Source organism: Leucoraja erinacea, chromosome 9 (genome assembly GCF_028641065.1).
Source record: "Leucoraja erinacea ecotype New England chromosome 9, Leri_hhj_1, whole genome shotgun sequence".
Lineage (NCBI taxonomy): Eukaryota > Metazoa > Chordata > Chondrichthyes > Rajiformes > Rajidae > Leucoraja > Leucoraja erinaceus.
In genome coordinates, this window is record NC_073385.1 from 23,806,401 (window position 1) to 23,823,141 (window position 16,741).

Below are 16,741 nucleotides of genomic sequence, written 5' to 3' on the forward strand. Positions count from 1 at the left end.
GAATTCCACACTTATCTATTTACCTATAAATTGTACAGCATTTACCTATAAATTGTTGCATTATAAATATGCAAAATATGATTATCAAGCATGATTGACAGGCGAACCACAAAATTACCTCCAATCTGGTTGAATTTTATCACCATTAGCTGAAGTCAAGAAAATAGACGCATTTCTATCATAAAGCTATGCTAACATAATTCACGATCAATGGAAGAAGCATTTATAAGACGGGTCTCTGCTAGGATAATAAATTCAAATATAGAAAGCTTTTTTTGAGGTGTGACTAATTCTTTAATTTGAATAAGGACCAAGAAACTAAAGGATAACTCTTGTTAATGCAAGTTAGAGTTAATTCTAACTCTTGTTAATGTAAATTCTTAAGAAAAATTGGAAATGTGTTCACATCATTTGACTCAAAACATTACCGCATTCCAATTTCTTGGACAGCAACTTCATTTTGTAATGTACATTTTAAAATAAATAAAGATTGCAAGTTCACTATGGGGTATACCATTTATTCAAGCTTCATGAAGTTTCTGAAATATAATAAACAAATATTTAATAAAACAGTTCTTCTTAAATAAACTAAATACTGGCACAGAGATATTTGGTCAAGAAAAATGAAAATAAAGATGTGAAAACCAAGTTATTTTTTGCATTTACCATAAAAAGGATCATTCTAAAGTAACACTTCAGCCAGATTATATGAGGATTTATTTATGCCACAATATTATTTATGTATTGGCAGTGGGCAATAAAACAATGTTCTTATTTTCCATCAAAAACTTTTCACCATCTTATTTCTCACTGGAGATGTAAAGGTTGGGCAACAACAATAGGTTCAACCATTTCATAAGGAACACTGCAGGACTTATTACATCAGAAAATTAAATTAATCAGTTTTACAAAACATTGCACGCAAGATTTGTAAAATCATAACAATATACATGTCATGGACCACGTGGTCTAAAATAACATTGTTAAACGATAAGATGGCATAAATGTTGACTTTTACATAGAGAAACACAAATGCATGCACATATCATTATGAAGTACAACCCAGCTCAATTCATTTCAGGATGTTATCCATTTAATTTATATATACACAAAAACACAATTTTACTAATTTTAGATTGTCCTTCATACACCCATGATTGAATGTGTCTTGTAGAGCAGGTAAAGTTATCATAAACCTCCAATAATTAATGAATCACTGAAATGAGGTGAATACAAGTTAATCAGATTCATGGAAAATATATAAAATTGCTTGTTTTTTTAAAACACAAGTTTAAAGAAGAATATGGTCACTATGCAGAAATCCTTCACTCTTACATACATTGTAAACTCAAGTCATTTAGCAGCAGTCTTCCAATTTGTGGTTTCTGTTTGAAGTGCTTCAGAATTATATTACACTAATAAGAGTCACACAAAAGCCAGTTGTGTGAAAACTAACACTACTACTTTTATCAAATATTTATCAATGCTAAATTATTCAGATTTAAACCTATCATTATGCATTTAAAAGTAATTCAATAACAAGATTAGTTCAATCACAATTCGAATAGAAATCTTAACAAGAATAGCTTATTTTGCTTTTCATCAGCAGTCATGTAACTTATTAGGGTTTCAGCAATTTCTCCAGACCATCAAAAACATACCAGACATTTTACTGAATGGGTAGTTATTTTTAACTGAATACAAATTGGATTAGTTTAATCCATATTATTCAGTACAAAATTAAACGTACACCTTCCTTATTTCTGTAATATGATACAATATAAACGTGATAAAAATAACTTTTACTTTAAGTCCACATCTAGAAATATGGAATCTAAAAATCTTCATTTGCACCCGTTCAATCTTATTCCAAAAATCTCAGGCTCACATCATTCCGTTTGCATACTCACTTTCTCCTGCTAATGAAACAAAACAACCACTGTCACTTTCACCACATTTCCAATTCCATAAAACTAAAAATCTTTCACTTATCTTTAAAACTGATTATGCACCAAATGTGGCACATAATTATAACAGTTAGTTTACAATGACTTTGTTGCTAACAATGTTCATCACAGGAGCAAAAAGTGATGATTTAAAGTATATAACTTACTTTTCAACCTGTACACTGAAAAGTTGCAATAAAATCGAAATATATAATCTTCAACAAAATAAATTTCACATCGCATACTACAGAAATAAGCACAGTACTTAAGTCCAATATTATTGAAGAGGTATCCAGATACAGGAATACATGTGCATTTTCATTAGATTTGGTGATTTTGTTTTGTGTGCTTTGCATGCCCTCCTCTGCACGGTACTTTGATGCAAGTTTATTCTTAGTCCTCATCCCCGAAATGATAGAATTGTCCTTCATTTAAATCAAAACTTACACCTGCAAATATCACAGCATGCAGTGAAGTGGTTAAATCAGCCTAGAGCTTCTCAGGAAATGAATGAGCACTTTGTAGACAAAAATATACTGAGCGATTGTTTGCACCATTAACATCCGTTGCTGTCTCAGCAGGTTCAGCACCGTAGTAATATCAAGAATCTGTGGGGTAGAAAGTTAGAAATGCTTACATTTTTCACACCAAATGAATATCAAAACAAATTATTACAACACAAATTCTTCAACTGAAAGAAAAAGGCACAAAGTATGAATGACTACATCTATGAGTACATCAAACCGAGTGGAGTTTTTATTTCATAATTAACTAAAAATACCAGCTTTTATTATCCACACCCAATTGTCCCTGAACCAAGGAGGCCATTTAGCGTCAAATATATTGACTATTGGGTAATCAAAGTGGGAGGCTTTTAAAAGGGTGATAAAGTTCGTGTTATGCATGTTCCTGTTGGATTGACGAGCAAGGCACGCAAGTGCAACAAATCCTGAGGAAAAAAAAGAGGCATGGGACAGGTATAGGCAGTTGGGATCAAATGTTTCCCTGAAGGAGTATAGGGGATTGAACAACATACTTGAGGAAATGAGGAGAGCTAAAAGGCACGAGACAGCTTTGGAAGAAGGGATTAAATGAGAATCCAAAGAGATTTTATATTAAGGGGTACAAGGTTAGCTCGAGAGAGAAAATGGAGCCCCTTAGAAACCAAAGTGAACATCTTTGTGTGTAGCTGCAGAAGTTATGCGAGGTCTTCAATGAATATCTGTTCTTAGTGTGGAGAAAGAAATGAAGACCAGGGAACTTGGGAAAGTTAATGGCGATGTTATGAATGTATTAGTGGAGGTGCTGGATGTCCTAAAACATACGAACGTCGATAAATTTCCAGGGCATGATTGGGTGTATTCAAGGACACCGTGGGAGCTAAAGAAATTGCAGGAACTCTGGCTGAGATATATGAATCAACATTAGTCACGAGTGAGTGCTAGTTGACTGGAGGGTCACATGTCTATTTTTAAGTAGGGCTGCAAACAAATAGCTGCAGACCAGTAAGCCCAATATCTCTGGTAGGAAAGTTACATGGGAGGATCCCGATGCTTAAGATATACATTTGGAAAGCTGGGGTGATTAGAGATATTTAGCGTTGTGGATAGGAGATCGTGTGTCTAATATAGTTTATTTTTTTATTTTTTATAAAGGTATCCAAAAAGTTTGATGAAGGCTGTACCATGAAACAGTCTATATGGATTTCACCAAGGCCTGTGATAAGGTAGGCTGCTCTGGAAGAAAATATTGGATGGGATCCTGGGAGAGCTAATAAACTGGATACAGAATTGGTTTTATGGTCGGAAATAAAAGGCTGGTGGTGGAAGGTTGCTTTTTGGACTGGAGGCCCATGGCAAGTGTGAGGTGTTGTATTTTGGGAGGTCAAAACAGACATTAGGGCTCTGGGGAATATTATGGAGCAGAGGGGTGTATTAGTACAATTATATAGTTCACTGAAAGTGCCATCTTGGATAAGGTGTTGAAGAAGGCTGATTAGTCTGAAGAAGGGTCCCAACCTGAAATGTCACCTATCCATGTTCTCCAGAGATGCTGCCTGACCTGCTGAGTTACTCCAGCACTGTATCTTTTGTGGTGAAGGCGGCTTCGTTAGTAGTCAGAGCATTGAGTGTAAAAGTTGGGATGATACGTTACAGTCATACAAGACGTTGATGAGGCTGCATTTGAAGTATTATTTTCAGTTTTGGTCACCCTGTTACTGAAAAGAAGCTATTAAGCTGGAAAGAGTGCAGAGAAGATTCGCAAGGTGTTTGTCAGGATTTGTGCGCCTGAACTATTGAGAGAGCTTGAACAGGTGGGGAGGTAGGTTATTCCAGGGAGTGTAGAAGGCTGAGGTGTGATTTTAAAGAGGTGTATAAAATCACGAGGGGAATAGATAAGGTGAATGTAGAGTATTTTTCCCAGTTCAATGCTTCAGGGTAGAAGAATCAAAAACTAGAGGACATGGTTTTACAGATTTTAAAGATTTAACAGTGACCTCAGTGGCAGCTTTTTCCCCCACAGAAAGTGGTGGGTATATGTGACAAACTGCCAGAGGAAGTTGTTGAGGCAGGTACAATAACATTTAAATGTTGTTTGAACAGGCACATGGATCAGAACGTTTGAGAGGAATATGGGCCTAATACTGACAAATGGGCACAAAGTGGAGGAACTCAGCAAGTCCGGTAGCATCTCTGGAGAACATGGATAGGTGATATTTTGAGTCAAGACCCTTCTTCAGACTGATGAATGGGACTTGCTTGGATGGGACAACTTAGTCCCCATCGATAAGCTGGGCCAAAGGGCCCGTTTCCAGCCTGCATGACTACGAGACTATGAATAAAAAGAAAACAGGACTCTTAAAAAGTAATGTGCAAAAGAGAATATGAAATAAATGAAAATTAACTGCAATTTTACCACATGTTATACTTGAGGATGTGGTCTGATTGAAGATAATTACAATCCAATGTTATAATGGACATAATTGAAATATCATACATTGAATAAGTACTTCAAACCTATCGAAAGTGGAACATAAGAGTAAAATATAAATCATCACTGTGAGAATTTAAAGTGAATATTAATTGACAAGAGAAAATAATAGAATTTAAGATAGGCAAATCCACAGAATATTACTTCAGGGTACTAAATTATGTATGCGAGGGAATTGCAAATAAATTGGATAGTTTTTCAAACTTCACTAGCTTCAGAAATTGTGCTTCTGAATTTGGAAAAAGAATGGAGAAACCAACTAAATGGAGCTTGCCAGTTTAACATAATTTGTGGGAAAGTCACTGGAATTAATCGAAGAGTCTGAATAACTGTCACGTTATATAAAAACGATAATCTTACCGCATTGTGTTCTAGGCAGCCGATCATAATTTCTGATAAAATTATAACACCTGTCCTTCCCACACCAGCACTGCAGTGGATAAGTACAGGTGCATCAGGACTTTTAATGTCTGTTGTACTATTAGTATGACGGCGCACCGACTCAATTTCATCCAAATAAGCTGCAAAAGCAAATTAAATATAAAATTCACAAGTTAACATTCACCAATAAAGGTTAATCTTTTTTAACCTAAAACAAACAAATCCAATCAGAATTAAATAAAACTTACATCGAAATCCCTTGATATTCTCTGGGCACCCATTTTCTGGCCAGTCTGTATACTGTAAATGCCATACTGTTCGTTCTTGACCATTCAATAGATGTTTAATTTTTAATCCTGTGGTCGCATAACAGCCAGAGTCTGTTCGAAAGCGGGTGGTTATTTTAAATCTTCCATAGGTAACAGAGTTATTCCTGGAGCCTAATCGAGGCCAATACCGAAAACTCTTTTCTCTTCCTCCCTCCTGTAACAATATATGAAAGTCTTGACCAATTCGAGAGACACCACTCATCCATTTAAAAAAAACTTCCATTCAAGTACTAATTTGGTAGGTAAAACAATGAACACACCATTTGTGCGGAGGATAACAAGAAAGATAATTATTTCATAACTCAGACGATCCTCCGACCTGCAGAATCTCAACATCAACTTTTACATTTTTCATGACAATTCAATATCAAAATTCAAGCACACGTATGGTAGTACAGGGGTGTGTCAATTACAGGAAGCACATCAAAGCTACGCTTTCCAGCTTCCGGAGCTCACAGCTTTGGTGTGCTTGTAGAAACATAGAAAATAGGTGCAGGAGTAGGCCATTCGGCCCTTGAAGCCTGCACCGCCATTCAATATGATCATGGCTGATCATCCAACTCAATATCCCGTACCTGCCTTCTCTCCATACCCCCTGATCTCTTTAGCCCCAAGGGCCACATCTAACTCCCTCTTAAATATAGATTGTGATTAACACACTCCAGAACCTCCATAGGTTTGCTTAAATTTTGGCAGAGGTTGAACACTGGTTAGAAGTGTGATCTGCTTTTCCCTTACTATATAGTTATCTTCTTAGTTTAGCTGAGAAATATAGCATAGAAATAGGCCCTTCGGCCCACCAAGTTCACACCAATGAACAATCACCCATATCCTAGTTCTATGCTATTCCAGTTTCACATCCTGCACACTAAGGGCAATTTACAGAAGCCAATTAAACTTCAGCAGGCCTTTGGAATATGGGAGGAAACCGGAATACCAGAGAAACCCCACAGTGTCACTGGGAGAACATACAAACTCTGTACCGACAGCACCCGTAGTCAGAATCAAACCCAGCCTTCTGTTTTGCCTGTTAGATGGAATTCAAGGGCAGAAGAACACAAGAAATACCTCTTCCATGGTAACCATGGCAATGATGGCAACTCCTTGCTCCCACACCATTTGCCAAAAATCAAGACAAGTTGTTTGTAGTGGTCCTTGAGTGGCAATGTAATTCCATTCCTTGCTTCCAACTATAACCTGCAATAAAGTAATATGACTTTCAAAGGACAGTCCTTGAAAATTCATGAAGAAAGTTGGTAAAGCTCAGACTCAAGTATTTAAGTTCAGCAGAATCTATAGAAATAATGGCAGGAGTTCACTGCGAACCTAATTACCAATAAAAGAAACACCACACATAATAACACACAAAGAAAAACTGTTATAGATACCTTTACATGAGATGCATTGATGTAACCAGTGTTGTTCTCTTTTGTAGGCACCAGTTCCACCCTAGTATCATCATAGGGAATAACATCTGGAAATCTATTTCTTTCTGTATTTTCTGGAAGCAGTGCTATGGTACACTCCGTACTCTGACATTTCTTTGGAACTCTTTCATATTCTGTAAACACCATTTTTTGTTCCAGTCGCTGCTCCAAAATTTTGCACTAATAATTTAAAGAAAAGTCATTAAAATTCAAAAAGAACTAGTCAAATATCAATGTATTCTGAAAATGCATTCAGTATTAAGATTCCTTTCTCAAAATAGTATTTTAAAAGTTGTTTTCAATAATTCAGTCCTGGTTTTTCCTCCAATGTTATTATAAATATATTTCAATTTTCATAGTTTTGTTGACAGTTACAAAAATCAGTAAACCCAACAAATTTAAAATAGCAGGACTCCAAAGTAAGCTGAAATGACAAATAAGCTTTTCTTATACAAACTTATAAAAACACTCTTCCTTGATTGAAAAGAGATCATGTATTTATGTATAGCATTATCTGACCTGATTGGATAGCATGCAAAACAAAGCTTTCCACTGCACCTCAGTACGTGACAATAATAAACCTAAACCCAATTATTTACACCCTGATATGAGCCAAAGTCAGGTCTCTAACTGAATGCCAGAACGTTTCTCTTTTGCAGTAGGAATACAACAGTATGGATTCAGCCTGCCTGAAGGAGGATAAAAATACGAATGCTGAAATTAAATGTCAGTATGCAATTAAACTGTATGAATATACACCAAAATAATTAGTCAACACTTATTTTATATTCATCCTTTGGCACCCTTCTCCCTCATGGGGTTGAAGGAAAAAATAGATCAGTAACAATTCCTGTTGAAGACAGATAAATGGGACATTGGACAACCATGATCACTGCACCCTGTTGGCACTCAATGCATTTATTTCATTGAAGATATCCAGACAGGATACCAAAATTGATTGCATTAACGGAAACTGCTGACAACCATTGAATGCTATACTTACATGGGAGAAGGGTGCCAGAAGATGAATATATAAATACACGTTTTAACTAACAATTTGTTTGTGCATATTTATACTTCCATTGTATATTGACATTTAATTTCAGCATCTGTATTTTTACCCTCCTTCTCATTTCACTCTCCTCTCCATAAGGTAAACAAGTTTACAAATATTGCAAAGTTTCCAGTGCTTTGTTTATTTGACAATACAATTATATTAGAACAGAACAAATTTAAATATTGAATTGAATAAGTTTATTGGCCAAGTATTCACATACAAGAAATTTGCCTTGATGCTCCATCCGCAACATGACATAGTGACAGTTAAGAATGATACATAAAACATTAAACATTAATAATAATACATTATTGATTAAACATGTGAATTAAATAAAATAAAATAAAAAGGAGTCTACAGATTTTTGGTTATTGAGTAGCTACTACTCATGGAAAAAAAAGCTGATGTTATGTCTGGCTGTGGCAGCCTTGACAGTCCAGAGTCGCCTTCCAGAGGGAAGTGATTCAAAGAGTTTGTGGCCAGGGTGAGAGGGGTCAGAGATGATCTTGCCCGCTCGCTTCCTGGCCCTATGCAGTGTACAGTTCATCAATGGAGGGAAGGTTGCAGCCAATAACCTTCTCAGCTGATCAGACGATTCGCTGCAGCCTCCGGGTGTCGTGCTTAGTGGCTGAGCCAAACCAGACCATGATGGAGAAGGTGAGGACAGACTCTACAATGGCCGTATAGAATTGGACCATCGTTGCCTGTGGCAGATTGTGCTTCCTCAGCTGCCGCAGGAAGTACATCCTCTGTTGTGCCTTTCTGACTGTGGAGTCGATGGTAGCCCCCCACTTAAGGTCCTTGGAGATGATGGTTCCCAGGAACTTAAAAGACTCCACAGATGTGACTGTGGTGTTGTTGATGGTGAGTGGGGTGAGGGGAGGGGGGCCTCTCATAAAGTCTAATAAATTCCACTCTTAAGAGCATTGAGCTCCAGGTTGTTGCGATGGCACCAGGACGTCAGCTGTGACACTTCCTGTCTGTAGGCAGAGTCCTCCCCATCCTGGATCAGTCCGATCAGGGTTGTGTCGTCTGCAAGCTTGAGAAGCTTGACAGAGGAGTCAGTGGAGGTGCAATCATTGGTGTAGAGAGTAGAGGAGAGGGGAGAGTACGCAGCCTTGCGATGCTCCTATGCTGAGGGTTTGTGAGTCCGAGATGTGCTTTCCCAGCCTCACATGCTACTTCCTGTCTGTCAGGAAGCTGGTGATCCACCGACAGAGGGGTTCAGGCACAGTCAACTCGTAACGTTTGGAGTGTAGTAGCTCTGGCACAATGGTGTTGAATGCAGAGCTAAAATCAACAAACAAAATCCTCACATAAGTCCCCTGGCGGTCTAGGTGCTGGAGGATGAAGTGCAGGCCCAGATTGACTGCATCATCCACAGATCTATTGGCCCGATATGCAAACTGCAGAGGGTCCAGCAGGGGAGGGGGTTTGTGATATTTTTCAGCTTGACCAGCACAAGCCTTTCAAGGGTCTTCATGACTACAGTGAGTGAGACAGGCCTGTAGTCATTAAGACCAGTAATCCTTGTCTTTTTGGGTATAGGAACAATAGTGGAGACTTTGAAGCAGGCAGGGACAGTACAGATTTACAGAGACTGGTTGAAAATGTCTGTGGAGACCGGTGCCAGTTGTTCGGCACAGAGCTTGAGAGTGGGAAACATTGTCCGGTCCTGGAGATTTCTGGCTTTTCTGTCTTCAGAAAAGCCTCTCCACCTCCTTTATTTTTATTGTTGATGTGGAGAAGTGATGTTGTGCAGCACAGAGGGTGTGGGTAATTGGGTGTGACGTGGTGATTGGAGAGGGGGTGGGTGGGAAAGGGTCCAGTCTTTTCAGACTGGAGTCTTGATTCAAGTATGTTTGAAGTGGTGAATGGGGAGGAGTGGGTGTAGAAGGGCCCAGTCTTTGCAGATTGAGGTCAGGCTGTGAGTGGGTGTGAAGGGTCACATCTAACTCCCTCTTGCTATATTTAAGAGGGAGTTAGATGTGGCCCTTGTGGCTAAAGGGATCAGGGGGTATGGAGAGAAGGCAGGTTACTAAGTTGGATGATCAGCCATGATCATATTGAATGGCGGTGCAGGCTCGAAGGGTAGAATGGCCTACTCCTGCACCTATTTTCTATGTTTCTATGTAAGTGTTGGTTGGGGTGGGAAAGGGTTCATTATTTTCAGTCTTGCTTTAAGAAGGTGTGAAGTGGGGAATGGGGAAGAGTGGGTGCAGTCCGAGTTCTGCAGTAAACCAGAGCTTGTTGTTGTTGAACTAGGTCCGGGTCCTAGTTGGAATGCAACTGTTCTCACAAAAGCTGACATATGATGATACCGTGTATGTATACTTATCGAGGCTTGTGGTTGCTTCCCTGAACACATTCCAATCCATGCAGTCAAAGCAGGATTGGTTCTCATAAATATAAGCATAAACATGTAAACCTAATTACGTTTTATTCAACTGTTGATCTACAGATTTACTGTTCCATCCATAATTACAGAATGACAAATGGCAAACAAGGGGTCTGGGCAATTTTCATTCCAAACCACGTCCCAATTGTTTAAATTGTTATCAATTTCCCCAGATCAAATAAAACAGGCATGAACATGTGCATTATCCAGCAGAGTTACATTTTGTTGTAGTCAGAATTAAAGAATCATTGACCATTGCAAATGTTTTGGTGACTCCAGGCTCGTAGCCATATTTTCGTAAAATGCTCTGCCTTGTACAGATGTGTTCAATTAGCTTAACGTGCATTTCAAAAGAAATAAAATAATTTGAAAGACATCATTCCATACCCTTTCATCATATGCTGCTTGGATGGGCTCATTTTTAACAGTGTCAGGTAAAGGTTTTTGAAATGGTGTCAAACCATTTAATTCTGCCATCTTTAACGGTCCAATTGTCCTCATATCAGATAAATAATCTTCTTTTCTCATAACCTTAAAAAAAAGTATGATAGCAGTTAACAGTTATATCAATCAAAAATCTTTTATCCTTATTTAGTTTTTAGTTTTAGAGATACAGAGTGGAAAGAGGCCCTTTGGCCCACCGAGTCCGCACCGACCAACAATTACTTGTACACCAGTTCTATATGCTAGGGACAATTTATCAAAGCCAATTAACCTACAAACCTGCATGTCATTAGGATGTGAAAAAAACAGAGTACCCAGAGGAATCGCACACGATCACAGGGAGAACGTACAATCTCCAGCCAGCACCCGTAGTCAGGATTGAATCCAGATCTCTGGCTCTGTAAGGCAGCAACTCTACAGCCACACCACTGTGCTGCCCTTATCAGTGCATAGAATTTGCACGACAAAACTCTGCCATGCAGGTTAAAAAATAACTCAATATAACATGTATAACTAAAATAACTAGGGTTGCAGGACTTAAAACTTCAAATGAAGAATACATATTTTAAACTGCTTAAATCACAATTTATAAAATAAACCATTTATATAACCCTCAACACCTCCAAGCTGATCAAAAAGGCACAGCAGCACCTTTACTTCCTGAGGAGGCTCAAGAAAGCTCACCTGTCCCCCCAGATCCTGACCAACTTTTACCATTGTACCATCGAAAGCATCCTGACCACCTGCTTCACGGTATGGTACAGCAGTTGCACCGTAGCGGACAGGAAGGCACTACAACGGGTGGTGAAAACCACGCAGTACATCATCGGTGCCCCGCTCCCTGCCATGGATGCCCTACACCGAAAACGGTGTCTGAGACGGGCCGGGAAGATCATTAAAGACCCCTCCCACCCCAACCATGGACTGTTTGCCCTCCTCCCATCAGGGAGGCGGTACAGGAGCCTCAGGTCTCGTACTAGTAGGATGAGGAACAGCTTCTACAATAATACCATCACATTGCTGAACTCGGAGTCCCGCCGATAGATTTCTCCAGTCCCTCCATCCACATTGTTTGATTATTCTGTATTTTTATTTCTATATTGCACGATTACTACGGACTGACGCTAAACTGCATTTCGTTGTACCCATACTTGTATTTGTGCAATGACATTAAAGTTGAATTGAATTGAATTGAACAAACACCAACGGACCTTCGTTTCTCCTTTCTCACTTCCCTGCACCATACAGTACAATGCTATAATTAGTTTATCCTTAGTAAGCAGATGGCAAATAATGAAGAAAGGATTATCTATTTTCATTAGAAAATCTTAAACTGATGTGGCACCAAATATTCACTGCCATTCTCTCAGCCTTGTAATCTTTTATATCCTTTCTCTAAACATTTTTGATTAAAAAAAAAAAAAATGGGGTTTTGTTCTTCAGTTATAACCATTGAAAAACAGAAACAAATCTCCACCTAAAGACGAAACAGGAAAATTGTTTCCTTGACTGATATAGCTCAATGTCGGTTAAGCATGCAGAATTTATATTTTCATTTGCTTTGCTGCAAGAATATCTCAGTGTTCTGAATGATAATACTGAAACTGACTGATCCCATTTGTCTACATGAAGCACTGGTCAAGGCTGGAGGAGTAAAGGCACAGGCAAAACAAAGAGTTTTATGGACAAAAAAAAATTAAGGAAATAATTAAGGTTCAACTGAACTAGTCTGTAATTCTTATTAATAATTTTAATTTAGCGGTGACTGTGTTGATGCAATTAATACTTTCTCAGCAACTACAAATACTTGATGATATTGAACAGCCGTAGCTGAAAAGCATTCAACAAACTGAAGCAGAAATGAACAAAAATGTATAAACAAGGCTAATCATGACTAGTCCTTTATGCCCATTTTGCCTTTCAAGCCTACTTAATTCTGTTTTTCATAGATAAGTTTTCATGTCAGAGACCATGAGATCAGGAAAGACACAATTCTACTGTTTCTTTCAAGTTCACTACCACAAAAACTTAACATTTATTAACATATCAAGGAAATCATGGATAAATAAGTAGTTTCCGAAATAGATTTGATATTAGTTTAAAAAATACTAAATAAAACCACTGCTTAATGGAAACTGTAATCATTTGTTACAATACAAAAATGTTAGTTTTCATCATACATCAAGGTTCACATGCATCCAATGGAAAAAAATGCAACAATAAAGCACTTGTGTACTTGATTTTTCAACGGGCAGAAATATGAAATATGAAATATTGAATGAATATGAAATATTTAATGCCGCTTGCCAAATACTCCCATTTCTTTGTTGCACAAATACATTAAATAATAGTAAAAACTCCAGCTTAATATACTTGTGAAAGTCTCTATTTCTCTTTTAATTTAAAAAGTTTCAATGAATTAAGCAACAAGAAGATATTTAAAATGCATCTATTCAGTACAGAGATGTTTCAAATTTGGAACTCCCACCAACATTATATATTTTGCAAATTAATATTTTCACATTCCTGCCCACACTGTGAAAATAGCACAGATATTCTGAACCTGTATCAACAAATTCCAGAACATAAATGTTCAATCCTTTCTTAGATTTCTCTCCATCAAACTATGAAATTGTTTCATTTGTCTCGGGGTGAAAAAAAGCAGACACAGAGTTCAGGGCGTATTGTCCCCCTACCTTGTCAAGGATGCCATCAAGACGCTGCAGAGCATTCTATTGGAGAGTTAACAACCAGTGTTTCAAATCAATACTGACACAGGCTACCAAGTAAACCTTAGAAGGTTTAAACAGCAGGAGCCCAAAAATAGGCATCTCCAGCACCATGTGTCAATGATGCAAAATTAGAAGGAAAGTGTAGATAAATGTGCAACAGAAAACACAAGACAAGAGGGAAGAGTCCTGAGCATTGGTTCTCGGAATGGTAGGATCTTTATAGGCCACAAGAATTCCATCCCAAGAGACAAAACCAATATCCTGGTGGGCATGATTGTTAATGCTATATGACAGGATTTAAACTTGTTTGACTAGCAATTGAGGAGTGGGGCCAGGTTTGGCAGCAGTGGGACGATTACAATAGAACTGTGTACAAAGTTATATCTACAGCATGAATAGGTCACCACACTACCAGAATAACACTGCACTGAATAACATGTGGTAGAGGACTTTGCCAAAACTGATATAGGATATTAGGATAATTTGCTTTTGACAGAGGAAACCGAGTGGACACTTAATTGGAGAGTATAGTGCTAGGACGAGATACATGGTGTAAATAGAAAAAACTCACTTCGAAACTAAAATAGCTCAAAAACCTGTAGGCAAAAATGTAAAGTACTTGGGAGAGGGATAAGAGGGAAAAGTAAAAAATTACCCTACCAAGGAGGGCAATGTTCAGGAACTGTCAACCAAAAAAGGTGAAGGAAAACATCTTAATTGCATTTACAAAGCAGTTGTATGCATATCTGGAAGAGCTGTCATCTTTAGGACGTGCTAGAAGGCAGAATTATGCTACGTAGCTCTTTGTTCTTTAAGAAACTATTTACAGTGAAACTATGGAATCAGCATTAAATTACTCACTGCAAGTGGTGGGAGAGCTTCCGTTGCATTTAATCTTCCATAAAGCACTTCAGACACAGGTCTCCTCTTGGAGGATACTCTTCTTACTTGGCTTTTTCCGACTGTATAGAGATCAGACTCAGACACCGATGGGAGATACAGCTTTGATTCTATTGCCCCCCTTTCTCGTACTTGCTTTTCTAAGCTCTGCTGGCTGCCCAACGTAGGGGCAGAGGAATCTTGATAGTTTAGCAATGGTTCGTTTGAGGACTGGTTCAACATAACTGGTAAATGGGATGCAGAGTCAACAGGAAACATCTGTAATCTCTTCTCAATGTACCCCGAGTCATACACATCCTCTTCACTGCTGTGAATCAGCACAGTTGCATCAGAGAGAAATCTCCCATGGTTATAACTTATGTCTTCATTAATTTTTGCATCTCCTAGATTTGATCGTTCAAAGTAAACGCTAGGTTGTGAACCTGCAGTAGTTTCCATTGAACTCGTCTCAATACCTGGTGTAGATATGGTCCTCTCTTTTATCTTAAAACTCTCAAAATTGTGCATTAGTCCTGCAATCTCAATACTGTTACGTTTATGGATGTTACCATGTAATCTTGCAGAAGTCAGTGGTTCACTGACTTCTTGCAGCGAATGTGCAACAGGCAAGCTATCTTCCTGAAATGTCTGTACAGAGTGATGCACACGCCTAGTGATCAGATCTGGATTGCTGCTGCTTACATACAGGTGTCTTGAAAGGTCAGGTGTGCTGTTCGCAGGTCTTGGATAAGGGTATGGAGGTGGAGGCCTGTACACTTGAGTTCTTAGCATATTTGCCGCACTGTAATCCTGAGTGTGTAATTGAGCATTAGTTAATTCCGGCACACTAACAGCCCCAACAACAGGACGTCGCTCAACTGAATTTATATATGGTGACTGACAATGAAAACTGTAGTTCAAATGCAAGGGGTATGGATTCACATTTTGGGAATTGAAGTGAGAGTGTTCTCGAATTTCTGGCTGGCTGTAACCAAGTGGATCAGATCTGCTGTAAGCATAGGAATTGCCAATGCTGAGATTTCGCATTGAATGACTTTGTCTTTCATTCTGAATCATGCCACGATTAAGTTGCCTCATAACAGTTTCATAATCAGGGGTTGGCCTGTAGGAAGGTGGAATAATAGCACTATGTCTGTTTGTTGGGATGTAATCTCCTCTCATTATATCACTTCCTGTGATACTAGGATTTGAAGACATAGGAGATGCTTGCATAAAGTGCTGCGGGTTATTTAATGAGCTTGTGCTATGTGCACTATAGATACTGCCATTTCGGATTCGACCATTATATTCATATGGAGGTCTGTCCAAACTGGTTTGAGATCGATAAAAACAGCTATTTTGATTGTTCATATGGAGATTGTCTGAAATAAAGCAAAAGTTGAAAATTAAGCAGAATGAGTAATTGAACCACAGATTGTTTGACCTCCAGAGTACACGCTCATTAGCTCAACAGTAAAATGGCAGATTCAATTTTAGTGATTAAAATCATGTATTAAAATCTTGAGTACTGGAGGTCATTTCAATACCAATGTTAGTTCATTATATAAATTGTCGAATTGATTACTTTGTTAAATTCTATTCAAATAAAATTCAGTAACTTTATTTTCATTGCTTCCTGAAATTTGAATAAAACCAACAAATTCCAAAGCCATCTAATTAGGTTAACAACTTGTGATTTGTTCTTGTTTAATCATTAAGATGTTGTTATTCAAATCTGTGTCCAAAAGAAGAATCTCTACTTCTTTGGAGCTACTAACAAATCATGCCTAGTACTAAAAATAGACAGTGGCACTTGATAATCTGACGAAAAACATTAATCCCATTACCACTCAAATTTGCTGACCTCACCTGAGGCAGCAATTGGTAATACAAGTAGAAACACTGCTCCAGATTGTAAAGGGGGAAAATTAACTGGGAATCTTGCTCTGTTACTGCTTCATGACTCCTGTTAGAATGCATGTACCACGATTCAGACAAAGTAGTCAAAATCATGTTCATGACAACTGAGAGGCCTGATCAAACTCACCACTAAAGGTTTTAATTTAAAGAGGCATATATTCATACAAATATTTAAAAGACTTGATTCTTTGAGTAAATATTCAATGTATATATTCTTATCATGGCAAACATTGATTG

The 16,741-nt window shown here is 38.1% G+C and overlaps 1 protein-coding gene across 6 annotated transcripts in view; it reads right to left on the reverse strand.

Annotated features, from left to right (window-relative positions):
• Positions 1 to 478: 478 nt before the first annotated feature.
• The window catches only part of ptpn21 (protein tyrosine phosphatase non-receptor type 21), an 83,474-nt gene continuing 67,211 nt past the window's right edge, over positions 479 to 16,741 (reverse strand). For all 6 annotated transcript variants that reach the window (XM_055640349.1, XM_055640345.1, XM_055640347.1 and 3 more), the window contains 7 exons: positions 14,567 to 15,966; positions 10,917 to 11,060; positions 7,036 to 7,254; positions 6,716 to 6,844; positions 5,567 to 5,801; positions 5,298 to 5,458; positions 479 to 2,554 (listed from right to left, as the gene is read on the reverse strand). In XM_055640349.1, coding sequence (XP_055496324.1) covers positions 2,426 to 2,554; positions 5,298 to 5,458; positions 5,567 to 5,801; positions 6,716 to 6,844; positions 7,036 to 7,254; positions 10,917 to 11,060; positions 14,567 to 15,966 — 2,417 coding nt within the window. In that variant the 3' untranslated portion in view covers positions 479 to 2,425. The remainder of the gene's footprint in view (positions 2,555 to 5,297; positions 5,459 to 5,566; positions 5,802 to 6,715; positions 6,845 to 7,035; positions 7,255 to 10,916; positions 11,061 to 14,566; positions 15,967 to 16,741) is intronic.